Raw genomic sequence first — 26,467 nt, forward strand, 5'->3', positions numbered from 1 at the left:
ATCGGATGGTGGCCTAAGTATGATCGCGGACAATCATTCCCTGATGAGGGGGAGGATTGTTAGGCACCAGGTCAGGATAATAGGATAAAGAAAGGGCCCTACAATCAAGTGATCACCCCTTTAGCCAGTTGGCTTAGGGTGTAAAGGATAGGATCCTAACACTTCTTCTCTTCTTCTTCCATACCAATTTCATGGAGTCACACCTACCAAAGCATATTAACCCTAAATCTAGGTTTTGTTTTGTAAAGTCCTTATATGAGGCCACCGTGGCACTGGGAAATGGCACTGTCCAATGACAATGGTGCTGGATGGTGCATTGTCCGGACTGTTGTGTTGATTATATCGTAGTTCTCCAAGAAGCTGCCCAATAGCACTTCCTGTTCTTTTTCATTTTCGGTTATCACATTGCTCTTCTTAACAATTCACAATTTGATCCATTTATTATTGATTTGTATTTCAAAAAATCTTCCAATGCTATTGTTCAGTTGTTTCCATAGAGAGTGGAGGAATAAATGGTTGTATGATATTCATGCGTTATAAATTTTATATTATATTATATCCACTGTTTGTGGGCTAATCCAAGTTAACCTTTCCCTCGCTCGACCAAAGGAAACCATGGGGTAAAAATAGTTAACCCAAACCATCGTTTAGATAATAAGTTCACTTTAAAAGCTTTTGATAGTGACTAGAACTGTTGAGTGTTCTCTTGTTCCATTACATAATGGATTTTGCAATGTATCATTGCATCATTTTCTGCTCCATGCATTCCTTTCAAAGGTATTACAAAACTTTCCTGTTCAGTGATGAAACATTCAGATGAACTTTCCTCCTATAGCACCTCAGAGGTGTTTTGTGGATTTGATTTTCTGTAGAAAATGCTCAATCAAATTTAAATCATCCGGAGGCATACCTTTCAACAATCAGATCCTCCGGGTCAAGATCAAGCTGAGCATAACTCGCCCTCAATGAAACTGAATCGTTGTGGTTGATTTGAATGAGTTTGTAGCGCAGAGAGCAGAACAGATAGAACGCCAGGTTGACAAAGCTGAGTATTGTTAGAAACCAAAAGTAGTAGTCAAGGTTACCACGGTTAAGATCATCGGGGAGCCAACCTGTGACTTTCGTAACTAGCACCACCTGCAAACTGCTCAGATAATTCCCCAAGGCAAATGAGCACTGGGACAAAGCAAGTCCTACGCCCCTCATGGCATCAGGTGACTGCTCGTAAAAGAAATCCAGCTGCCCACTGTAGGCAAACACCTCAGACAGGCCGACCAGAAAGTATTGTGGTAGCTGCCAGAAGTCGCTCAGAAGAGGAGCTGAATTTGTTCTTGCCACGGACTTCAGCCTGAAGACCTCCACAAAAGCGGCACAGACCATTGCAGTTGTTACAACTACCTTGCCGGTTCCCATTCGTTGCAGGTTGGTAATTCCGCGCTCTTTGCCTGTTAACTTACGGGCTGCTGGAACTAGAAGCCACTCATATGCAGGACTGCATAAGATGACACTTAGCATGCAAAATGTTGACAGAGATCCTGGCAGTATTTTGAAGTTGCCTACCAGCGTGTTCATACCAGCGCCTTGCTCGACAAACAGAGTGCTCACTTGTGTGTACAATGTTGAGAATATGATCGTTGTTGACCAAATAGGGAGGAGTCGCATCATACATTTCACCTCTTCAACTTGCGTGACTGTGCAAAGCCGCCATGAAATGTTAATATCATCGTGAGTATCGAGTTTCACTGCTGCCTTATCAAGAAATCTAGGAAGGAAAAATGTCCAAGTTATAGTCGACTACAGGTCTGAAAGTTTTAAGTGTTTACCTGAAATTGGGAGTATGCTGGATCTTACGACTTCCTTGAATAGCAGAAACAGCAGAGTCAACCTCATAAAGCTGAGAGCTGTCTGAGGGAACTTCTACATACAGTTTGAAAGCGGCTGCAGTGAAGACCTTGACTACTCTGGTTAAGGGATTACCACCTGTTTTTTGATGCCGATATAGTCGAGTGCCAATCAAGAAGATTATAATCGATGCTGCAGCAGCAGCTGTAGATATAGCGAACCCACAGCTCCAGCTCACACTGTCTTCAACATAGACAATAAGCGTAGCTGAAATAATTGCTCCAACCATCATGGACATGTAATACCAGCTGAAGAAGGTGGTGGCCTGCTTCTGTTCAAGAGGATCCTCCTTATCAAATTGATCACCTCCGAATGATGAGATGCAAGGCTGATATCCTCCATAACCTACAGCTACTGTGTAAAGTCCAAGATACAGTAGCGCTTTCTGTTCCAGTGTGCTAACGGAGCATGTTGACACGTTCATTTTGCAAGGAGAAGGTTTTAGTGAGGGCAGAGTTACGGTGAGTGTAAGTACCACCATTCCCTAAATGATAACATGTTAGAGAACAAAATTCTATTCTCAACCTCTTACCAGAAGGTAGATGGTAAGAAATATGAGATTTGTACGATATTTTCCCCAGTAAGCATCAGCAAGGAATCCACCCAGTAAGGAGCTGAGGTAGGAAGTCCCAACCCAGTTAGTAACGGCATTAGCTGCTTCTGAATTACGCTCATGTAGTACTCTACTGAGATAGAGAACTAAGTTAGTCCAAACACCGCAGAAGCCAACAGAAGCAAATGTTTGAGTTCCTGAGAGGAAGAAAAATCTGAAATGCAAACTAAGATAAAAGGAACAACATACCCAGAATATATGGTGATGTGCACCATCCACCTGTTGAGCCCTTGGCTGCAGGCTTCCCAAACCAATCCACAGTCCCATCTCTGGTTGTTGCATCCTGCTGCTCCTGCTCCAATTCCTCATGAATCTTGTCCATTCCACAAGAAACAAGGATCAGCCCTACACTAATGAAGAACTAACACACATGTAAGTGTTCAAATAGTCTTATAAAGATTGTTATAACCCCTTAGGCCCATATTCCACTAGGGGTAGTTTTTTGCCCTTAGCCAATCAAATGAGTTGAGATCCAATAAAGTTGCCTACCACTTTGGGATGGTATCAACTAATAAAATTTTGTTGAGTAATTAGAAGTGGTGATTCAGAATTGGGTGCTACAACTTCCATATTAAATTTGAGATAAAAGATGAATTTAGAAAGTCAAGAAAGCAAGCTTTTGCATTTTTTAGAATTTCAATCATACTTTAATATATGTGCAATAGGCATCTGCATTAAATTCAAGCACAATCATCAAAATTTCATACAAATATCCAGGTAGAGACTAGCAATTGAATTAGCCTGGAACTCCCACACCACCTCATCACTGTCTATTGTGTAATATGGCTGAGGTGGAGGACATATACAACATTAGCTACACCCAAGTTAGATTATAAGTGGTTTTTTTAATTATTATTTTGTTTTTGCATTTTTTGTGATGAAAAAAATGAAAGTTCACGTGGGATGAAAAGGATCCTCCATATACATCTTTTGCTCCAGGCATGGTCCTTCATCATTATCATGTAGGGACCAAGTGCTTTGTATGTTGGAGGCCTACAAAAGTCCATCTATGAGTACAAATGCTTCAAGGATTACTTTCATTGGGTGTGGTTATAAGGCTATTAATGAAGAGCTCTTGATATTAGAAAGTAAATCCACATTCCATCCCCAAAATCAAAGAACTGAAACATCCAAAAAAGACATTTCTACAAGCACAAAAGTTTTACCTAAATTTGAAAATATGGCTTCACATTTGGTGCCAGTCCACAATTATCATATATAATGAAATTGGTATGGAAAATAGAAGGTAGGAAGAAGGTTGAGGAAAAAATCTTGGATCAATCTATGGAGCTAAGTATTTTCTTCTTAAAAGACTGCAACTTTTCCAAGCTCAAGAACAAAATTTGTCTCCATTATCAAAGCAAATAAAGCTGTAATTCATTTTTAAATCCTACATTGGCAAGTTACAGACAATGGTGGAACTCTACACTTAGACTAGAATGTTGAAATAGTGTCAAACTTTGTTTAATTTTGTTTTACATGCTAGTATTAGCTTTGAGATTTTAGATGTTTTCATAAATTTATCTATGAGTATCGAAAGTTATCAATTGGTAAGTCCTTTTGGATATGTTTCTTTTACTGCTATAACAATAGGAGGTTAGGATTATTAGTTCCCTTTATCAGTCTCTATGCAAGCTAAATTTTGTTTAACTTTGTTTTACATGCTAGTATTGGCTTTGAGATTTTGGATGCTATCCAAATTTATCTATAAGTATAAGAAGTTATCTCTTGGTAAGTCCTTTTAATACTTTTCTTTTACTACTATGATAGTAGAAGGTTGGTATTACTAATTCTTTATGCTTTTTTAGTTAAGTGCACATGTGTTTTAAACTAGCTTGGGTGGAGGATGGAATTCCTAACGGCTATTAAAAAAATATATTTAATTTGATTAGAAAAACCTATTTGTTAGCTTATATTTGCTAGTGTTAAGAACCCTTTTGATATTGAGCTTAGTTTCTCAATACTCACTAAGTGATAAGTTATCTGCTAAAGCACTCTCATTATGATTCCCCATATATTGGTCCTATTTCAATTGCATTAGTTATTTATGTAAAGTGAGTTTGGGCTTTGACCTAAAAAAGATTAGAACAAGGATAGATATATCTAACAAGAAGTTAGATAATATCTTAAGTTAATCAATCATGCTCAACCTATCCATTATCCTTACTATACATTTGGAACCCTTCATTATTCCTCACCCCCAAGTACAAAAACATGTTTTAGGCTTTCACCCTAGTTCTAAAAGTTAGTCTAATCTTGAAAACTTACTAAATATAAAATAGTACTATATTCTGAATTTAAACAACACCATTTTGTTCAAGCTCTATATTCTGTAAATATGCCTAATTGGCAGGTATAGACCATTCTATGCTAGCTAGTGGACTATCCATATCCTCACGTTATGCTATCTATATGATAAAATAGCATTAACTCTATTTAGCTTTGTTTTGCATATTAGTCTTGGCATTGGATGCTTTAAGATTATTTTAATATCATTTTGTCTTTTGTTCTTTGCTTATATACTTTAGAGTTCAATTTTGTCCATTTGTTCAGTGATGCAAAGCCTTGAAATCTTGAGTTCCTTTTTGTTTTCCTTGGCACACATGTCCAAGGGTTAAATTCTGCTCCATGGTTATCCTATTAGGGTATAGAGTGAAAACTATATACACTACATTTGGTATCAAAGGATTAGTTTTAACGAGTATTATCTCGTGGGATTAAGCAATTAGTTTTGTTGCATATATAGAGATGAAAAATGATGATCTTAGTGAGTACATGTTTGGTTGTTATGGCTTTATATATGTCATTGAGTATAGCTTTTGGTGTATACCATTATTTGGTTTCCCGTTGGGCATGTTTATCCTTCTTTTATATTTTGTTTGGGTCTAAATTCAAGCTCTATACCATGCTAATTGGTGGAATACCCATATCCTCACATTATACTACTAATATATTTAAATAGTGCTAAATTCTATTTGGCTCCTTCTTGCATGCTGGTTTTAGTGTTAGAACACTAAATATTTTAAGACTATTTCAATATTGATTTGTGCCATTCCTTGACTATACACTCAAAAGATCAATTCTATCCCTTTATATAGGGACCCAAGGCCTTTAAATTTAGGTTATCCTTGGTATATATGATTAAGAGTTGAATTTTACTTTGTAGTTATCCTATGATAATTTACTATAGAATATAAGGTGAAAACCACATGCACTACATTTGGTATAAGAGGATTAGTCTTAGTGAGTACTATCTAACAAATTGGGCAACTAGTTTCATTGTATATATAGATATGAACATGATGATCCAAGTGGATACATGTTTAGTTGAAATGATTTCATATATGTCCTAAATATAAATTTTGATTACCGTATTGAACCAAATTGTATAAGATTTTGCTTGGGCTTATTAGATGGATTTGAGATGTACTATTTGTATGAGGTTATGCTTGGGCTTATGAGTAAGGCACATTAGCAATTTAAATTTACACCTTTAGTTGGTAGGATTAATATTAACATATTGGAAGTTATTATAAAACTTAAGAATAGAAAGAATTGATAATTGGCACTATGTAGGATTAGATGGTGAATTAGCACTTAAACCCTATTTCTATCTTTTTATATTTCAGCCTTCCATCATCAATGCACATCTATATCCTTAAGATCTAGAATACTTAGGTGATGCTAAATTTATCTTTGCTCACAACCTTGACAAGAGCCTTTTTAGGGATTGAAATACTTGAGTAATTTTTCTTTATTATTTTTATGTGTTTATTTGTGTTTAGTTCAAAAATTGTTACAATAGAGTGTAAAATTTAAAAACCAAGCCAAGTAACAAACAAGCTTCTTCTTCTTTTCTTCTTTCTTTCTTTTTTTTGTTCTTTATCTTTTTCCCTCTTTCTACAATATAGAATTTCAACAATGTTTCACTAGTGACCATAGTGGGATATAAGGCATTGCAAGATAAAATATATCAGTAGTAAAAGATTCTAAGAAAAAGAAAAAGAAAAAAGAAAAAAAAAGATAAATAAATCTTAAAGATTATGAAGAATTTCAACAAAAAGATAGCAACCCAATTCAATTAATGATGGTGAAGGTGCACTTTATAACTCTTCTCTAAATTTAAAATAGCTACAACCATTTTAGTGAGAGATGAATAAAGGTTCAAGATTTTGTAATTAGGAAAATTTTCCTGATGTTCAAGAAATATTCTTGACACTCAACAAACTCAAAAAAAAATCCTAACACTAAAAATAAATTTTAAGGAATTTAGAAAATTGATGAAATAACAAAATTATCCTTTTGGAAATCGAAGATGCACAAGATAGTGATGAAGAGGTAAATGTTTTATCTTGTGTATCATCCCAAACAGAGCAAAAAAAGAAAGCTTAGGCAAAATGAAATTACATTTAAGTTTAGGCATCCAAAAAAAAAAGACCTAACCTAGGCAACACTCGTCATAGACAAGCGTGAAGTAGTTAGGAATGGTTATAAAATCATATAGTATATATGAGACACAAAATCCCTAGGCCCCAAAGTGGAGCCGAAAAGGGTGCCACATGGTAGTGGCCGAAGCGAAAGCCAAACGAGCGTAACACGTTTGGACTAAAAGCTCTGACTTGGAAGGTCGAGAGCGGGACTGGAACTCCCAACAAAGTGCTCGAGGAGCGAGCACGAGGCAACTAATAAGCAAGGCTCCAAAAAGGGACCCAAAAAGGACCAACACATGACACATGGAAGTGTTCGAGATGGAGTCTGAGATAGACCCAAAGTGGAGTCTGAAATGGAGTCCGAGATGGACCCGAGATGGAGTCTGAGATGGAGTCTGAGATGGACCCGAGATGGAGTCCGAGATGGACCCGAGATGGAATCCGAGATGGACCCGAGATGGAGTCCAAGATGGAGTCTGAGATGGAGTCCGAGATGGACCCAAGTTGGAGTCTGAGATGGACCCGAAGTGGAGTCCGAGATAGAGTCCAAGATGGACCCGAGATGGAGTCTGAGACAGAACCGAGACCGAGACCGAGACCGAGACCAAGACCGAGACCGAGAACGAGTTCGAGTCCGAAACCGGGACTGAGACCGAGTCTGAGTCTGAGTTTGAATACTAATACAGGCAGTTGGGTGAAAGCCCAAAGCAATCGTCCCCTAGGGAGGGGGGGGCTGCGGGGGGTTCCAAAAGTATAGTAGGGAGAGTGTGGGGGTTGGAGCCTAGTGGAGCCAGTTTGGCCAGGAAAGGCCAGTTTGGCCAGTTTGGCCTAGGAAAGGCCAGTTTGGCCCAGGAAGGCCATACCCAGTGTTGGGTGATGAACAGACCACTAGGAAGTCCAAGACTAGAGTGAATACGGACTGACAAGCAGGGTAGCTTGGTGAAGTGTTCAAGAGCCGGCTCTAATTCCCCCGGGAGATCGACTGGCCGATGCTCCTAGTCCAAGTGTGGGTGGGACTACCTACTTGGATACTAGGTGCGGCTTAACGGAACCTTGCTCTAAGCCCATGGCTAGAGCACCCAAGGGTGGAAGGCAGGGAGAGTACCCAGGTGGCTCGCGTAAAGCCACGGTGTTCCGAAATGTTGCCCCAAAGTCCCAGACCGTGGGAAGGAAGAGGAGCAGACCTCTAGCATAGTGACTAAGGACATAGTCACATGGTGAGGAAGTCCCAGAGGACCGTAGGACTTAGTGGTCAGGCTTGTGGGCCTTGATCTAGTGGCAGTGTTGGCAAACACGGCCATGAACAGAAAGGGACTTGGTGAGGACCGGAAAAGGGATATTAGGGACATGTCTGTGGGTATCCTAAGGATGCTAAGGAGTGGATCTGGAATGATCATTCATGGACGGATGGCCCAATCCTTGAGAGACGAGACTGGGATGTAGATGGGGTTAGACCACTGGTGTGACCAAGGTAAAGGGGCATGGCTTTAGCGTGACAGGCGGATATGCCGATGGTACCTTGGGGTGTCGGTCATGGGACCGGACACGTGGAGCACTTGGACTAAGTGCAAAGGTTGAGTGGATGCCATTCTCAGGGCTAACAAGCCCAAGTCCAAAATAGGACTTATAGAGGTTGTGAGTTAGACTCCAAGTGGTCGGAGGTGTGGTTAAGTGACTAAAGTAGAATGGAAAATTTAGTCGCTTACAACTTGGTATCAGAGCTGTTCCTTAGTCTGACTCTTATTGGTGGTCAAGTATATCACCACTTGTATTGGAATCGGAAGGTCCTAGATATGGACCTATCCTCGAGGAGTAGCATGTCGAAAGGACATGGCTCTCCACTCAAGTTCATGCATGAACTTGTGCACGATATGGTGGATGGAAAAGGGTCAGTAAGGGAATGACTTTGGGATCTTGGGAATAGTATAAGGGTTTCCTCATAGAGCTGAGGATGTGATTCAGATGAGCATTTGACGCAGCAAACGAGCTAATGTAGTTGTGGTAAACAACTATAGTTGGGATCACGGGAAAGATGCAGACTCCAAAACAATAAAGGAGTCACAAGATTACCCTTATATGGTTGAGGCTAGTACTCATAAATTTGAGACCGGAATTGTTGACAGTGGGAAGTCAAATACAGAAGAGGACACCAGTCCTTGAAATGGTAGCCGGGCTACCTCTAATAAATGCTGGAACAACCCAAGGAGTTGGGGGTGTACTTAAAAGATGAGTTGCTATTCTCATCACATGGACAAGTAGTCCTAAGGGGCAAAGGTTAGCCCCAAGAAAATCATCAAGTGTCAAAGTAACACTTGCAAAGATTGTCCTTGTGAGTAGGACATGAATACAAGAAGTTGTATTCCAGTGAGTTGGCACCTCTAAGACTGAGATCTCGCAGGTTGTTGGATTAGCAAAGTCCAAAATGCTAGATGACTCAAGCGGAGTCAGGGAATGGTCCTAAGGGATTGGTTGAAGCATTTGGACTGAGGTGTATGGTGCCCCATGAGGTATGGGGAGGATCATAAGATCCAAGTATAAGAAACAGTAGGTATCTCATTGATGGCAGAATGTGCCATACTAAAGTTGTGGGAAAGATGTTCCCAGAAGAAAGCAACTTTGGCCTAGAGTTGGGTGCAAACACTATGGTGCGGTGCTAACGAATAGTTAACATGAGGAACAATTATATTGATCTTGGCAAAGACCTAGACACTAATAAGTAGTGTCATAAGGGTAGACTCGTAGGGCCGATGGTGTGGAGATACCAAATGTGCCAAGGTGTGATACCTTGAGGTTATGATGGTGGGTTCATAAAAACCTCTTGCCAAGGGAATCCCAACGGAAGTGGGAATGGCATGGCCTAAGCTAGAAGGCATGCGGTTGGAGTGTGGTGACCCAGATAATGATGGAGGTGCGGAAGCACCAAGCAATGAGTTGTAGAACTTGACAACTATGGGGCAACTAGGTGCAAGAGGTGCAAGATAATTGGTTAAACGGGTAGAAGGTAGTTACCCAAGACTTCTTAATGGCATAAGGAAGTTAGATATACCCTTATGGGGGATAAATTGCTTATGTTGTGATATAGTAAATCAATGTCGTAAACGAAAATGCTCATTGTCAGGAGGCCATCATTGGGACACCCAAACACTCTAGAACACCAGGAGGTGGTGTTTCGTGTCGCAAGGGCAATAGATAAGGCCCAAGGGACTAAGTCTCTAACGAATGATAGATATAAGGTGCTATCCAAATGTCCAAGGTTGTGGAGACAGGAGAAGACTGTCTACCCAAATTGGACAAAGCCAAAAATGAAATTTTGGCAAGGCTAGTGATGGGCATGTAAAGGCCCATAAGCAGCAACGTTAATCCTGATGTGTGGAATTATAAGGTGAGCATGCCCAAGATTGAGGAACCACTCCCTAAGCTATCGGGTAGTTCATCCCTAAGAATACTTGCTAAGGCATAGTAAAATGTGTAAAGTTATCCTCCTAGTCTGGAGGAGAATAACCAAAAGAAACATATGGGGCCAAAAGGCAAGTAGTATTAGGGTGGAATTGAACTATAAAAATCAAAGGGCATATCCAATGGTGGTTATGCAAGTTGGGAGTGGAGAATCGAAAGGGTGCTCGAGGGTGTTGTTACTAGCAACCGTGATGCCATGGAGAGTCTAAAATATGAAATTATCCATACTAGACTATATGGCAACTAAAAAGCTTGCAAAAAGGGAGGCCTTAGCAAGCTAAGGGACAAAGTTCCTTTAAGGTTCCCAAAGACGATTCTAGGTAGCTTAGTACCTAGAAAGGCCAAGTGTAAATGGTTCATAGAACGCTTGAAATCAGAGTGGCGCAGCAGAAGCATGGTCTTGAAGCTTGCCATGAGGCAAGGCTATCAAGGTTACAGAAGTATTTCCCGAGTGTTCAAAGAGAGGGCTTTGAACGAAAGTTGATGGTCAAGGACTTTCACACTTATGTAGGAACCATGTTACGGTGGTCGGAGGACTTGCCAAGTGAGATTGGCAAGTCAGGGGGAACAAATCCCTAGTTGAAGGTGATAACTTCAAAAAGGGTGGGCCATGGGGCCAAGCATGGAGGAGTCCATGCATGATCACAGACGTGTCAAGTGAGAGGACTTGGCAGTGTGGAGGAATTAGGTTCCTAAGCTGTGATCTATAGCGTGCTTTAAGTATAAGTTGGTGCACCGGCGTGATGAGTCACGCCAGGCATCCTGGGTGATGCCGTCCGTAGATGCATATACGGAGGTTGGGTTCGAGTCCCGACCCTCTAGTGCTTGGGTTCGAGTCCCAAATCACTAGGGTGTGGTGATAGTTTGGAATATGAGGACACTCATTTTTTGGTGGTCATGGACTCTCAGTGAGGAGACTGGTTTGGGCACACCGCCAAGTGAGGGATGCCTCGGAGTCGTGATGCATGGTTAGATTGCTTAGTGTGGCTCAACATGTCTAACTTGAACCCTTTGGTGCAAGTGGCACCAAGGACGTGGTGAATGAGATGGGGACATCCAGTCTTAGTTGCTATGGACCCTTGGCCAGAAGGGCTAGCTTGGGCGCACTGCCAAGTGTGGGGGATACCCCCGGGTCATGGTCAACAAGTTAAAGGTCTGGAAGACCTAGTATCTATTGGCGAACCTATTAAGGTATCAAAATTAGATCACTAGGTGATCGTATGGCTAAACAAGGACAAGGTCTTTGTGAGGTTAAGGAACAAGATTCCTAGTTCAAAACGCTGATTTGAACTATTGGTAATGGTGTGGCTTGGTCAAGGTGACCAAGTGGGAAGGACATTTAAGGGAAATGAACTACGACAATACAATCGTATTGTGAGTTCAAAGTAGTTTCTAGGAGAGACCTATGGGAGGGTCACAAAATTGGGCTGTGGAAGGGGTCCATAGCAAGAGAATGCTAAAGAGACCTACTAGGGGTGAGCACCCTCTAGACTTGGCAAAGTGGAGCTTTGCCATGGAACTAAAAGAATACTTCAAGGAGGGGGTAGTGATCCTGTGTTGTCTGATGCAACAATCAATGGATAGGAGCAAAAGACTAGTGGCCAAGTTTGGGCCATAGAATTTAATGGGAGGAATCCAAATGGCAAAGTTAGCCAAGGAACACTAATGTGTTTAATGCTAACGGATTGTGGGAAATGAAGTGGACTTCCAAGGATAGATTCCCAAGTGCTCAAATTTGGCGAAGTAAAAGCTCCAAGTGAGGAGCAGCAAAGTAGCCAAAGGATAGGGCCGTGGACAGCTCTGGCACAAATGATAATAATTGAAATGTAATGCCAAGGGTGGCACAAAATAGAAAAGAGGATGATCGTGCCCTCTAGTAGAGAACTTCCTAGGAAAGGGAAGTGGACTTGCCCAAAATATGCAATGCAAGGTGTCGGAGACATCTAGGAAATCGACTTTGAAAAGTCAAAATTAAAAGTTCCAAAGTGCAAAGGTTATGGCGATAGAATCTGAGACTACTCGAGAACGGGTAGTGGAATTGAGTTAGAGAAGGTGTCCCTAATGGGTTTAGCGAGAACTAAACCAATAAAAGGGAGCAAACCACCCCAGATGGCCGAATGAGTCTCTATGTGGGAGAGACTATGCTCCTTGGAGGATGGACAAGGCATGGTGAGCCTTCGGTGTCAACAAATATTGGCTGGGGGCCAAGGATGGAAACGGTAATATATATGGGTGTTACTTTATAAAAGGGTTTACCGTTCGATGAGGACATCGAACTTCGTCTATGGGTGGTGGAGTTGTGAGACACAAAATCCCTAGGCCCCAAAGTGGAGCTGAAAAGGGTGCCACATGGTAGTGGCCGAAGCGAAAGCCAAACAAGCGTAACACGTTTGGACTAAAAGCTCTAACTTGGAAGGTCGAGAGCGGGAGTGGAACTCCCAACAAAGTGCTCGAGGAGCGAGCACGAGGCAACTAATAAGCAAAGGTCCAAAAAGGGACCCAAAAAGGACCAACACATGACATATGGAAGTGTCCGAGATCCGAGTTGGAGTCCGAAATGGACCCGAAGTGGAGTCCAAGATGGAGTCCGAGATAGAGTCTGAGATGGACCCAAGTTGGAGTCCGAGATGGACCCAAAGTGGAGTCCGAGATAGAGTTCGAGATGGACCCGAGATGGAGTCCGAGATGGAGTCCGAGATGGAGTCCGAGATGGACCCGAGATGGAGTCCGAGACAGAACCGAGACCGAGACCGAGACCGAGAATGAGTCCGAGTCCGAAACCGGGACCGAGACTGAGTCTGAGTCCGAGTCCGAATACTAATACAAGAAGTTGGGTGAAAGCCCAAAGCGATTGTCCCCCAGGGAGGGGGGGGGCTGCAGGGGGTTCCAAAAGTATGGTAGGGAGAGTGTGGGGGTTGGAGCCCAGTGGAGCCAGTTTGGCTAGGAAAGGCCAGTTTGGCCCAGGAAGGCCATACCCAGTGTTGGGTGATGAACGGACCACTAGAAAGTCCAAGACTAGAGTGAATACAGACTGACAAGCGGGGTAGCTTGGTGAAGTGTTCAAGAGCCGGCTCTAGTTCCCCCAGGAGATCGACTGGCCGATGCTCCCAGTGCAAGTGTGGGTGGGACTACCTACTTGGATACCAAGTGTGGCTTAACGGAACCTTGCTCTAAGCCCATGGCTAGAGCACCCAAGGGTGGAAGGCAAGGAGAGTACCCAGGTGGCTCGCGTAAGGCCACGGTGTTCCGAAATGTTGCCCCAAAGTCCCAGACCGTGGGAAGGAAGAGGAGCAAACCTCTAGCATAGTGACTAAGGACATAGTCACATGGTGAGGAAGTCCCAGAGGACCGTGGGACTTAGTGGTCAGGCTTGTGGGCCTTGATCTAGTGGCAGTGTTGGCAAACACGGCCATGAACAGAAAGGGACTTGGTGAGGACCGGAAAAGGGATATTGGGGAAGGCTATTCCCCATGTCTGTGGGTATCCTAAGGATGCTAAAGAGTGGATCTGGAATGATCATTCATGGACGGATGGCCCAGTCCTTGAGAGACGAGATTGGGATGCAGATGGGGTTAGACCACCGGTGTGACCAAGGTAAAGGAGCATGGCTTTAGCGTGACAGGTGGATATGCCGATGGTACCTTGGGGTGTCGGTCATGGGACCGGACACATGGAGCACTTGGACTAAGTGCAAAGGTTGAGTGGTGGGGATGCCATTCTCAGGGCTAACAAGCCCAAGTCCAAAATAGGACTTATAGAGGTTGTGAGTTAGACTCCTCCAAGTGGTCGGAGGTGTGGTTAAGTGACTAAAGTAGAATGGAAAATTTAGTCGCTTACAGTATATTAGTAGCACTTAGACATACTGAAAAATAACCCTTACTCACTGTTGTATGCATTTGTATTGAATTAATCATTTTTTCTCCCGCATATGATTTTTTGTGCAAAGTAGAGTTGAGAAAGTGACACATGCTTATCGAAATTGAATTCTCTTTTAATTCTTCTTCTTCTCCTCTCCTTTTATGTTCTTGTCTTTGTTTATTAGCCACTATTTTGCAGGTAAGGGTGAGAACATGAGTATAGGCAGAAAAAACCTTACTTATATTTAGCGACTACAGTAGAATAAGCTATCACTCTTTAATTTGAAAAATAGCTAGGAGAAAAATCGCTTGTGAATTCCAAACATGCTTAGCACTAAGAATCACAAGTAAATCTCTTCAATGATTGCAAAGGCCTTAAGCCCAAACAATACTAAACAAATGAGTTCTTTTTGCAATTACAGTGGGTTAATGCCTAGACAACACAAGAAAGACAATTCTTCAACCATAATACAAGTTATAAAGCTTGGGATGAGTTTGAAATTGGAATTCAATATATATTGCCAAGAAACTCAACTTTAAATTGTTTCACTAGTAATTTCTTGAGAAAAATCCAAAAGAAAAAGGAATGAAGCTTGTTTAATATGGAAAACACAATTAACTACTTTATAATTCTTTCTTTCTAAATAAGTTTTCACTTGGGTTTTTAAAGGACATATTTTTCAGCAACGTATCACAATTTTTCTAAGCATATACAACAGGAAAATTGGGCACTTGTAACTTTTATCTTTGATTCCAATTTAAAAAGAGTTAGAGCTAACTTTAGTAAAGAATAAATTAGGGAATTATTCACCCAAGTCTTATGAAGCTTTGACAAAGGTAAAATTACAATTAAAACATTATGTTGTCTCAAAGCTTTGATCTAAGGCCCTTAAACTTGGACTACTATTTAAATGCGGTTTGAAAGTAGATTTATCCCAAGTTTAAGCCTCCTATATATAGTGTAAGAGCCTATAAGACTCAAACAAGACTCACAAGTCAAAAATTCAGAAACAGTTATCACAAATTGCTTTAACTGTTCAAATTGCTTTATACCTAATACACCTAAGTAAATTAATCAAGGCTCATCTTTTATACATAGAGAGCCTACAAACATTGGTCGGTGTGGAAGGTGTCACTCTTTAATAGATTTTGAAAGCACTCACATCATATCTAGCCCCATAGAGAGGAATCAAAGGCAATCATATGAAACACACTTTATGTCCTTTGAAGTGAGGCATAGACAAAGAGCAAATATACAAGTGAATAAGTGTGAAAATCTACCTTTCAGACTAATTGAGCAACATCCAATTGCTAAGGGAAATACTCACCACTTTAGGTGTGAAACAGCCTTTGTAAGGCATGAACCACCCTTTGTGAGATGTAATCTATAAATGTACATGCATCTTCACAGAAGAGAATTCCCACATAGTAAATATTTTCCACATAGGCAAAATTATACAACTACTCCAATAAGAGTTGTAACTCAATTTTTGCTAACGTTTGGAATGCACAGATCACTTCGTGTGCTAATCAAGCTTTTGTCAGACGAAGTAGTTGAAAGGTTTCACACTATAAATGCAAAATAGAGAGCTGTAGAGCTTATTACTAGGCGTAGGCATCAATTTTAGAGATATTGCTATTGTCACTTTAATCTCTAAAGAACTAAAATAAGCTTAGAAACATTAAAAAAAGGTTTTTTTTTTTCTAAAAAGGTGAAATAACCTTAGACACTCCCAAAAATTCTGAAATACATTGCAAATATCAAAAATCTGTCATACAAGCTTGAGTAAAAACTTGTATTGACCATTACCACTCATTAGTAAAGAGGCTAGAGAGAAATTTACCTTGAAAAACAATTTTTGTCTAGATCTAAAGTAAAATCTTCCATGAATTAGCTATTGCATGTTTGAAAAATTACTTAACATCATTCCACAAAAAAATTGATTTAAAATAGGCTATCATGCACTAGACAATTTGACTCTTATGTTGATTCTATATAGCAATTTCATATAATGGTCTCCATACCCCATTCAAATTAGTCTTTAATGTTGATTCAATTTGCCTAAAATTTCCTAAGAGCAATAGGCTACTTATTCTAATTTTACAATTGTAAGGGCAAAGTTGGTTATAAGCTAGAGGGTGAGACCCATTATGAAGCAAGTAAACTACTTTAGAATTGGCTATCATGCGCCAAAGAACTTGCACTGAATTAATCTTAACCACACTAAGCACAGGCACAAAGGGAAGGACCCCCTGCACACCTAGGTAGAGAGATTGAGAATTAATGACCCTCCACTCACTTGATAGAAGTTCAATTGGGGAATTGGGGTAGACAAAGTAAAAATGTTTACCAACAATCCACCACATTTATTAGAAGATACATTTTACATATAGACTCAGATGGAAGTTAGTTGATCCCCACTCTATGTGACTAAACAAAAGTATAAGAAAGCAAAAATTAAACTATCTTATGTGCCTAGTTAGTTTAACAAATGATAGATTTAACAAAATTGCTTAAACAATTTGACGAATTATCAAGCGAGATACTTGACAATATTTTGCTCAAGGTATATAGAAGTTTGACTCCTAGTACCTTTGCTATTGTCAAAAAAGGTGTGATAATACACCTAAATTACTTTGTAGCTACACAATGTAAGTGATATTTATGTCTGTGGAGTTACCTATACAAAAAGAAAATAGTACTAGGATTCTTCCAAGACAGAGAAATCCTTCCTCTAAATGATAAGGTTTAATGAACTTCTCACAGTGTCGCTGGTGGGAGTGTGGACCATATTTGAGCTCACGAGTTGAAGAGTTGAGCTCACGAGTTGAGCTCAATTTTCAATTGTAATTTAGTACAAACATTATAAACTTTAAAATTTTAAAGTTATGGCGAACTTAATAATTTCATAACTCTCTATATATTATATAGATAAAAATGTTCTAAAGGACACTTCTTGTTCTAATAATTTAAATATTTACTACATGCAATAATAGAGACGTTTGTTAGAATATAAAATAAAATGTTTACAAAAAGATTATTCTTGTCACTTCTTTAAATTTGTACTCTGTGCTTTCTAGCTAGTAAATGTCAGGTTCGTCAGAATTTTTAAAGTATGAAATTTGAATTAAGATTCTATATAAGGCCATATAACCATTTGAAAGGAAAAAAAAACAACTGTGATGGTACATATGCTCTCACAATACATTGGAACATCATACACCCGAAAGACTATCACGAAATATTTTTTGAGAGGGTAAAGACAAAAATGGAGACTCACAAATACTATGAGTAGTATTGCGAAAAGAACCTCACAAGTCTATGAAATGAAAAGTGAAATAATAAAATATTTTTATTAATTATATAAGGTATAATTAGTTTATATTATTGATAGAGAATAAACATCGATAGTGCTGGAAAATCTAATTAGCTCCAAAAATTTTCTGCAACTCGGCAATAGTAAGGCTTGCTTGGTGTATATAAATATCCACTTTAGGATCCTGGTGCAAAATGTTGATGAAGATGTAGTACATATGCTTGCAAGGAGCATATGCCTTCCCATGTTCCTCGCGCTTCGTAAAGTCTGGACATGTGCAAGAAGGAAAGTCTTGAATGGCAATTGTGTACTCTCCACCTTCTGTTTTGACTGTGTACTCTTTTGCAAGCGCAGTGATGTACTTCGTGGAGAGAATCTCACACTCAAGTGTTTGAGCCAAGTTTATTTTACCTTGCTTCTGCTTGGAGACGGTACCAATAAATTTAACTGCCTTACCTTTTCGTGCTGGCCTCCTATGCATCTCTGTAGGAATAGTCTTGGTTCTGTCACTCATATCTCCAACTCTCCTCTCAAGATTGAAACCAGATTTCTCAAGGTTTTCAATCTCATCCGAGGTGAGCGCAACCCCATTAGCAACCGGCCATTCTTTAGGTACTGCATCAGGTTTAGTCACTATAGTGTCTTCAAGCCGCTTTGTATGGTTGACATCAGAGTTGTAGCAATATAACCAACACCATCTTGAAAATCCTGCTTGCTTTCGTTCCCCATGGAAACATGGGGCTGGAACAGAAGCAGACTTATCACCACGGATCCAAGCCCAACACTTGCCCCTTGGAAGCATCCCCACACACCTTACATTTGATTTCGCTGACACTTGACAGATTGCCCATTGCTTCGGCTCCACACTATGATAAGCAATTTCAACCTGCTGTGATGCACTTTCTTCATCAGCCACTTGAGGTGGTTCGGTTCTAGGGCGATGTCTTGGAGCAGAATGATACTCAACATCAGGCCTGTGAGAGCTTTTTGCTCCAAGATCCGTGCCAACATCTTCACCAGCAAAGGAAAATCAATGCTTTGAGCGGACGGTCTTCATATCACCAATAGAAGCCCAAGGAGTGTACTCCATAGATGTGCTGTGGACCACTTCCTCTACTGCAGTTGCCATTGTTCGTGCTGGTGGTGTCACTTTCTTCTTCATCCGATCGTGTAACATCTCAACCGAAGGTCCTGTTCCCATATATCTTCCTTCCTCAAATGCCAAGGCTTTTGAAGACTGTTCTACAGTGCGTATCAAATATGATAGACATGCTTCATATAGACTCATCTTCCCTTTCCCTGCCTCAGAGGAACGCCAGCTCCAATGTTTACTCTCTGAGAGATTCACAGTTGGGGTGTATGCAAGATCCTCAAGTGGTTGATCCTTATAAAAAGATGATATTAAAAAGCAATAAAAAGAGAGGAAAAAAAGAAAAACCAACCTGAAAAGAGTGATGTCCCCATTGGAACATTCTAACTTCCCACCACCCCAACCACGACTCAAGTTGTGGTAGACAACTTACGTCAGTATGGCCATCTTCACGCCACCACATTCGGATCTCGTTTTCTTTTGCCTCATGCTCTTCTTCAAAAGGTGCAGCCTGCCATTATTTGCACAACTCCTTAAATGTTAATTGGAAATCTGGCTTAATAAGGTGGTAGTGTTGGTTTAGGCTTTGAGCCCAATGGAACTCACAAGTCCTCTCACGACCTTCTAGGGGTAGACCATTCCCAAAGACTGCCCGGACACCATTCCAATTAGCCCCAGCCCCATCTGCCATGAAACCGCGAAAGTTGGCAGGCTTACCAATCCACTTCAATACAATGTCGGAGAGGGACTTCCAAAATATTTCTTGAGCCATCTGGTCTTGTACTTTAAACTCTGCTGTTGCAATTGTCAAGTTACAACGTAGTCTGAGAAAAGTGCAATGTTTAAAACCATTTTAAGATAATGAGAAAAAAAAACTACCTCGGATCATACACATGAGCTCCCATGGTTGTCCAACCTGCCACCCGCTCCATATGGTCAAAATATACCCATGCATTAGCAAGGTCACTCGACCCAGACATATCCATTCGGGAAACAAAATCCACACCAGAGGTAGGGCCCATGGTAGACATTTTGAAAATGAAGGGGCGCTCTTGCTCACTAACGACTTGATCTGGAAATAAACTCCCATGGATAAACTCATAGGGACAAGTCTATTTTAGTTCAAGGATTGAGTCGATTTTTTATTGGAGTTTCCCCTCTCGAGATTCACACATCCAAGACTTTATCCTAAATAAAACAAAATGTAAGAGAGATACTATTGAAAAGTATGTAATAATATTTTCATACCTCCTGAGGCTAGTTGCAGGTTGCACATGTCGTAGTAACTCCCGCAAGCTAGCCTCATCCAGTTGAGTATTCTTGTAGTCCGGATCAAGTAAAGTATTTGCGATAAAATCCTTGAGCACTGTCTTCTGAACATGCTTCGGAGTTGCAGATGAGTTTCTCACAGTCTCTATCTGCACTGCATCTTTGAAATGGTTGACTGAACTCCTTTGTATCCCTTCCTGCATTGGATGTGTGTGCATGCCAATATGTACTATAGCTCTACCAACCTCTCCATCCCGTGGAAGAAAATAGTACATCTTGGCCCCGCAAATGGCACGACACAATGGAGCATTCTTGCAAAACCGACACTTGAATCCAACACCAATGGTGTCACAGAGGGGAGGATTGGTTGCAGATCCTTCAAAAAATATGGAGTTTTTACCGCACTCTTGATTGCATGTTTTATTCACACAATCCAAATACCCACCACAATGAACCATGGACACTGTGCCTTTGAAATGCTGGAAATGTGTGGTCTTGATCTTGCACCAGTTGTGGACATCCTGCTTCGTCTCCATCCCCTTTCGTTTGGAGCTGACAAAAGGTGGTAGTTCAAAGAAGATATTGCCATTGTATGTAGATGGGAGCTCGCTAACAGGCCTATGCAGAAAGGAACGAACATTGATAGAGAGGTGGGAAAACTGGAAAGCGTTGCAAACAACTTGGAATATCAGTGAAGTTGGAGTTTGGAAATTCTTGGCTCGCACTGGACTAACATCTCCACTAGAACTAGAAGAGGAAGAAATGATGATGACCGACTCTTGCTTCACATTCACTTTAGCAGGATCACAGCCTCGCACTTTGATTGGAGATCCAAAAACTCGAATCTCTTTCGACTTGGAATGTTGCAAATCCCAATGTTGTCCACTGTAAGCAACCAAAGAGAACGACTTGAGAGGCGATCCATGGGGTTCAAATATAGAGGGAAAGGGCCCATGAACAAGAGTGCACCCTTTTTTCCAATCGGTTAAGGGTCTTGGGATATTTGGGGTTAAGCGTCCTTGGGTTTGAATAGTACTGGGCTGGGTGACCTCCCGGGAAGTCCAAACTCAAGAGCTTACATTTGGTATCAGAGGGGTCTCGGGTCCGACTCTGTTGGTTGGCTAAGGGAATCGCACCACATATTGATTGACATCTGGCTGGTCCAGTTTGCTCCCGCTGGGCTCGACCCGAGGGGTAGGGTGTCAAGAGAGCGGGGCTCTCGGGAGAGCTGCGGCTCTCAGCTTCCGTTCACGAGGGCGTGAACTTGCAGGGAAGCGTGGTGGATTGTAAGCAACCAAAGAGAACGACTTGAGAGGCGATCCATGGGGTTCAAATATAGAGGGAAAGGGCCCATGAACAAGAGTGCACCCCCTTTTCCAATCGGTTAAGGGTCTTGGGATATTTGGGGTTAAGCGTCCTTGGGTTTGAATAGTACTGGGCTGGGTGACCTCCCGGGAAGTCCAAACTCAAGAGCTTACATCCACCTTCACCTACACTCGAAAGAAGAAACTCTGATCATTCAACTACACCAATGTTGTTGCGAATCACAGCTTCCAATGAAATAGAACCGAGAGAAAGATCGAAACGTCAGCAAAGAAAACTTTATGAAATAAGACTCTGGGAGATAGAAAGCGGTGGGTGATCTTGGTAATGCAAAAGGAAGCCCTCCATTTTGTTGCCTTTAGGTTTTGGAACTCTGAACTTTTATAACGAAATGTCACCTCACATGTGCTATGCCATTATGTGAAAAGATAGGGCGATTTTATTCTAGGATCTAACATCGATAATGTTGTTATAATAAATTCTGTATGAAGTATATAGGACTATGTTGTACAATATTAAAAGTCTATATACATTGAATTCAAAAACATACTCAAATTTATTATATGCACTAACTTTTGGTAGAACGGAAAGAAATATCACCTCAAGCATGTGCCATAATATGAAAGATAGGAATGATTTTATTCTAGGATTTACCATCAATCAATTGTTGCCAAATAAATTAAATATTGTACATATTTTCAGTACTTCATTAAAGCTAGAAATCATCACATTCTTCTGAACTCATTTAAATATATTCCATCTTTGTACTACCATCTATCACCTATAGTAAATTATCTATATACATTGCTTTGGAAATAACACCTTACGATTTAATAATCTTATATTTTCTAACAATTTCGTACTTTGATCAATTCAACACATGCGTCTGTGACATTATTTCACATTATGACATAGTCATATTAGAGCACACCTCCATTATTAAATTACAATTCAAAAGGACTTTGTCATGTGATCAAATCTAGGGCGGAATAGAAATTGTACAGTGCTAGATTTATTATTTATTGTATAGTGAAGATTTACTGCATCCATGATGAACGGCTGTGATGAAAGTTAGGTTAGGGTTAGGGCAGCCGCCGGCATTAGGGTTTTACAGAAAGTATCGCAGGAGATTGGGAGTGACTGCGGGAATAGAATGCCGCCAAGAGTAAGTTTTTTCTCCTCCTCCACTCCCTCTCCTCCCCGCCCAGCGCCCCCGCGCCCATGCCATGCCCAGCGCCACCACGCCTAGCACTACTGCACGCACACCACGCCATGCTTAGCACCGCCACTGCCCAGGGCTGCCGAGCGCCGCCCACTGCCATGCCACGCCCAGCGCAGCGCTGCCTAGGTCCGCCGCTGCCCAGCACCAGCGCTGCCTAGGTCCGCCGCTGCCATGCCGTCGCTGCCCAGCACCGCCACTGCCCAGCATCACCCACGCCACGCCACGCCACGCCAGCGCCGCGCTGCCTAGGCACCCAGCACTGCCGCTGCAAGTGCCCAGGCCGGGCATTTGGCTGGGCACTCCGCCTGGGCCAGCCAAGTCCACACAGGCCGGCCAAGGCACTTGGCCGGCAATGGTGCCAAGTGCTTGTGCCAAATGCCCACGCTGGGCATTTGGCGCGAGCCAGCTAAGTCCAAGCGCCAAGGCCAACTGCCCGTGAGCCGGCCTTGGCGCTTGGAGGTGGGCCGGTTCGCCAGCGAACCGGCCCGCCTCCAAGTGCCAAGGCCAGTGTGCACCAAGTGCCCGGCCCGGGCATTTGCCCCGAGCCGGCCTTGGCACTTGGAGGCGGACCGGCGCCCGCACCAACTGCCAAGGCCAACTGCCCGTGAGCCGGCCTTGGCGCTTGGAGGAGGGCCGTTTCGCCAGCGAACCGGCCCGCCTCCAAGCGCCAAAGCAAGGTTCTCGGGCGGTTGGCCTTGGTGCAGGCCGGCCAAGGTGCTTGGGGGAGGCCCGGTTCGCTGGCGAACCAGCGCCTGCACCAAGCCCACACCTTGTTCCCCTCTTCTTATGCATTTATAATTTATAATGAGTTCTTTTTTTTTTCAGAAACAGAAGCAACTACAAAAGGAGAGGGATGTTGGATCAAAAAGAAGACATGAGGAAGATGAGATCCAGGACGACAATCAAGTTGACCTTTAGATAGAGATTTCCATAGCGACAACTCTACCGTCTTCCCAACCACATAGCTCCAGTCCACATGCACCCCCACCACTGCCATCGATGCCACCACCACCATTACCATCGCCACCACCGCCACCACCATTACCACCACTGCTACCACCACCATCATCACCACCATTACCACCAACACTGCCACCATCATCACCACCACCAGCGCAACCATTGTCATCACTACCATTGCTGCCACAACCACAAATGCCACTACTCTAACATATTCACAAAATATGGCAGAAACGGAGTAGTGCCCAAGTGCGCCTGATGGCGGTGTTGGGCCCGAGTCGGGGGGCTAAATCTGATAATGGTGCTACTGGAGGTGTAGCTGAAGCTGAAAGAGAAGTGGAGCTACCTGAACATATTGTCGACAAGCGCTTCCAAGAGACAGTTTTGAGAACTAAAGAGAAGGCCATTCACACGACTCTGGAGTCTCTCAAGTGGGAAGGCCCGGGGCACATGATCCGAGAAATCCCACTATGTCGATTCACTCAGACAAGCATCGTTCGGTCTGCTTCACCGCACTTCGTCAACATGGATATCTATAGTCTGTACAAACAGAATGGCCTTGGGACAAACATAGGTATGTTCCTTGTTTCGGTTTTCAAGCCAGGAACGACAAATACCCTCTCGGTGTCACCGGAAATCGAGAGGGATTGGGATGACATTTGGAAAATGAAGTCCCGCGAATTTGACATCAAGCTTATGAGCCATCCTGAGACTCAACAATTTGTGGGGAAAATGTTCTACATTATCGACGGGAATCATCGCTGGTGCGCGTGGATGAAGTGCATCCAAGAATGCTTCCGAGACGATCCTGTCTATCACATCAATGTTCCGGTTGGACATGTACACGCGAGAGGATCTCTAGATGTGGCAAGGCTTGTAATAGCTTGCCACAAAATTAATGCATAAGTACCTCTCCCTCTTCAATCACTTTTAACAATTTGTGTTTTGCAGACTGGGACAGTTTGCAATGCAGAAACAAAGCCTAGTACATGATATTGAGTAGATCCGGTTTCTTGCCAATCTCGACGAGGATGCAGTCCGCAGCCACTATGGTGATGATTTAGCATCACTTATTTGGCATCAACGAGGTCATCAGGATGCTAGAGTGTTTTGATTTCTCTAAAGACTATAACAGCTACTTCCCCTCGCAGGTGACGAAGTCCCATCCCTGGTGTGCTCACTCACTCTAGAATCTCCCTACAAGCTGAATGAAACTTTATAGATGGTACAAGAATCCAATGGCTTTTATGACAGCTGTGTGGAGTAAGGTATGTTCTTTTAAGTATACTTCTTATCATAGAATGTTTGTGTTGTCTTCAGCCATTGGTGAAGATTAAGCAAGATGCATATGCACAGTTGCATCGAGCTGAAAATGATCAAGAACTCTCAGAGCATTTAGCTGCAATTGACAAGAAAATCAACAGCACAAAGAAGACAAAGCTAAAGAAATTACTTAGTGTGGCTGACCCTCGATGCCCAAAGGAGTGGTTCGATATTATAATAGAGATTGCTTGTCATGAAAGTAAGTATTGTTTGTATTTACATGAAGGTTCTCACAAAAGTTAATTTTTAGTGGGCAAAACTCCAGATGAGATTATTTACAACATCTCAAAGTCAAAGCTTATATATGAGGAACAGGTACACATTCTGAACGACCTCAATAGCAGACTCAGAGAAGGAGAAAAATGTTTGGACAGTATGATGGAGACTGTGATGAGGAAGACCATCTATATTTCACAAACTGTATATGAAGGGGAGATGTTTCTAGCGCCTTTCATAGGGGATGATCCTGAGCAACTTCCATTTAAGGACTTCGTCACCATTGAGCTTACAAAACTCGGAGAGGACTGGCTGCCAAAGAAGGCCACAAGCACGACTCCATTTGATAAACAACTTGGCCAACCTTACTTCATGCATCGAGCAGCTTTTAGGTAACATACAATTTCTCAACTATACTCAATTATTTATATTCTATTATAAAGCTCTATTTCGTTAAAGTGGGAATTGTCATTATCCCACTTGTAAAATAAGGTTTCCAAACCTTTATATAGTATATAAATATAACAAAATTCAACTGCATTGAGGCACATGCCATTTTATTTTAAACAAGGAAATGTCTACTCAATCACTTCTCCTCCCCCTGCCACTGCTTCACCTCTCTCTTCTCCTTGTCATCGTCGTCCAATTTCTTTCCATCCTTTTAATATTGGCTCAGTTGCTCCGAGTCTAGGTGGAGCCCAAGTCCCCATTCAATCTTTACTTTCCCATTATTAATAAAACAACTTCGTAGACTTCCAATAACATGCTGTAACACTTCTAGTATAATGCAAATCCTCTCAAAGAATTGTCTTTTAATATTAATACAATGGCATGGAACCCCATGCCATAATAAGTTACATTTTTAAATAAATACATGCCATCTCAGACTGTTATTTTTTGCCTCCAACGCCTATACAATAATCTTGGAATTTCATCACTCTCCACACTATCAGGATTTAAACCCAATAGTAATGCCATCTCTTCTCTAATACGTCCACGCTCATGTTCAGTGGTCGAAGAACCCATCCGGTTGAGCAGATTATGGAGATGCGGATAGTGCTTGGCTAGACAATATACATGCCATAAATGATGACTGGTGTCTGTCCGATCAAATGGCTTCTGATATACCGTTCCATCTGCCATTTGGTTGATTTCTGCAGCCACCTCCTGGACTGGCCGGTTCTCTATCACCATCGCTCCAAGCCGTTTTGCAAGGTCCCCCAGAACATACGGTTTCTTCTCCCTAGTTTCCATACTACAAGAGATGGGGTGCACTGCATATGTGTGCGTGTTCGCTGCAGTTTTAATCGGCGAGTCATCGATGATGAGGATTTCACTTGAGCTAGCAGTCCGGTTCATCACTACAGCCTCTGGCTTGACGAAGATGGGCTTGCTACCCCTCACATGGACCATAGTCAAGCAATCCTCCTGCGTTAGGAGAAAGTCAAATGGTAATATTACTCGCGTCTGATCGTGCATCATCTGTAGC

General features: G+C 41.9%; 1 protein-coding gene across 1 annotated transcript; it reads right to left on the bottom strand.

Annotated features, from left to right (window-relative positions):
• Nucleotides 1–894: 894 nt before the first annotated feature.
• LOC9656043 (protein NRT1/ PTR FAMILY 8.1) lies at nucleotides 895–22,531 on the bottom strand. The gene is made up of 5 exons (XM_024661778.1): nucleotides 22,370–22,531; nucleotides 2,735–2,876; nucleotides 2,435–2,652; nucleotides 1,824–2,287; nucleotides 895–1,762 (listed from the first exon to the last, which is right to left on the bottom strand). Exons 1-5 carry the CDS (start codon nucleotides 22,529–22,531, stop codon nucleotides 895–897), a joined length of 1,854 nt encoding a protein of 617 aa, XP_024517546.1.
• Between the last annotated feature and the right edge of the window lie 3,936 nt (nucleotides 22,532–26,467).

The sequence above is a fragment of the Selaginella moellendorffii genome, unplaced genomic scaffold (assembly GCF_000143415.4).
Source record: "Selaginella moellendorffii unplaced genomic scaffold, v1.0 SELMOscaffold_85, whole genome shotgun sequence".
Lineage (NCBI taxonomy): Eukaryota > Viridiplantae > Streptophyta > Lycopodiopsida > Selaginellales > Selaginellaceae > Selaginella > Selaginella moellendorffii.

Coding starts and splice junctions, on each gene's coding strand:
- LOC9656043 (XM_024661778.1), bottom strand. CDS start 22,531: ATGGCGTGGTGTGCGTGCAGTAGTGCTAGGCGTGGTGGCGCTGGGCAT. Junction 2,877..22,369: donor AATCTCCTGCGATACTTTCT/GTAAAACCCTAA, acceptor CATGTGTGTTAG/TTCTTCATTAGTGTAGGGCT. Junction 2,653..2,734: donor TGCAGCCAAGGGCTCAACAG/GTGGATGGTGCA, acceptor TCTTCCTCTCAG/GAACTCAAACATTTGCTTCT.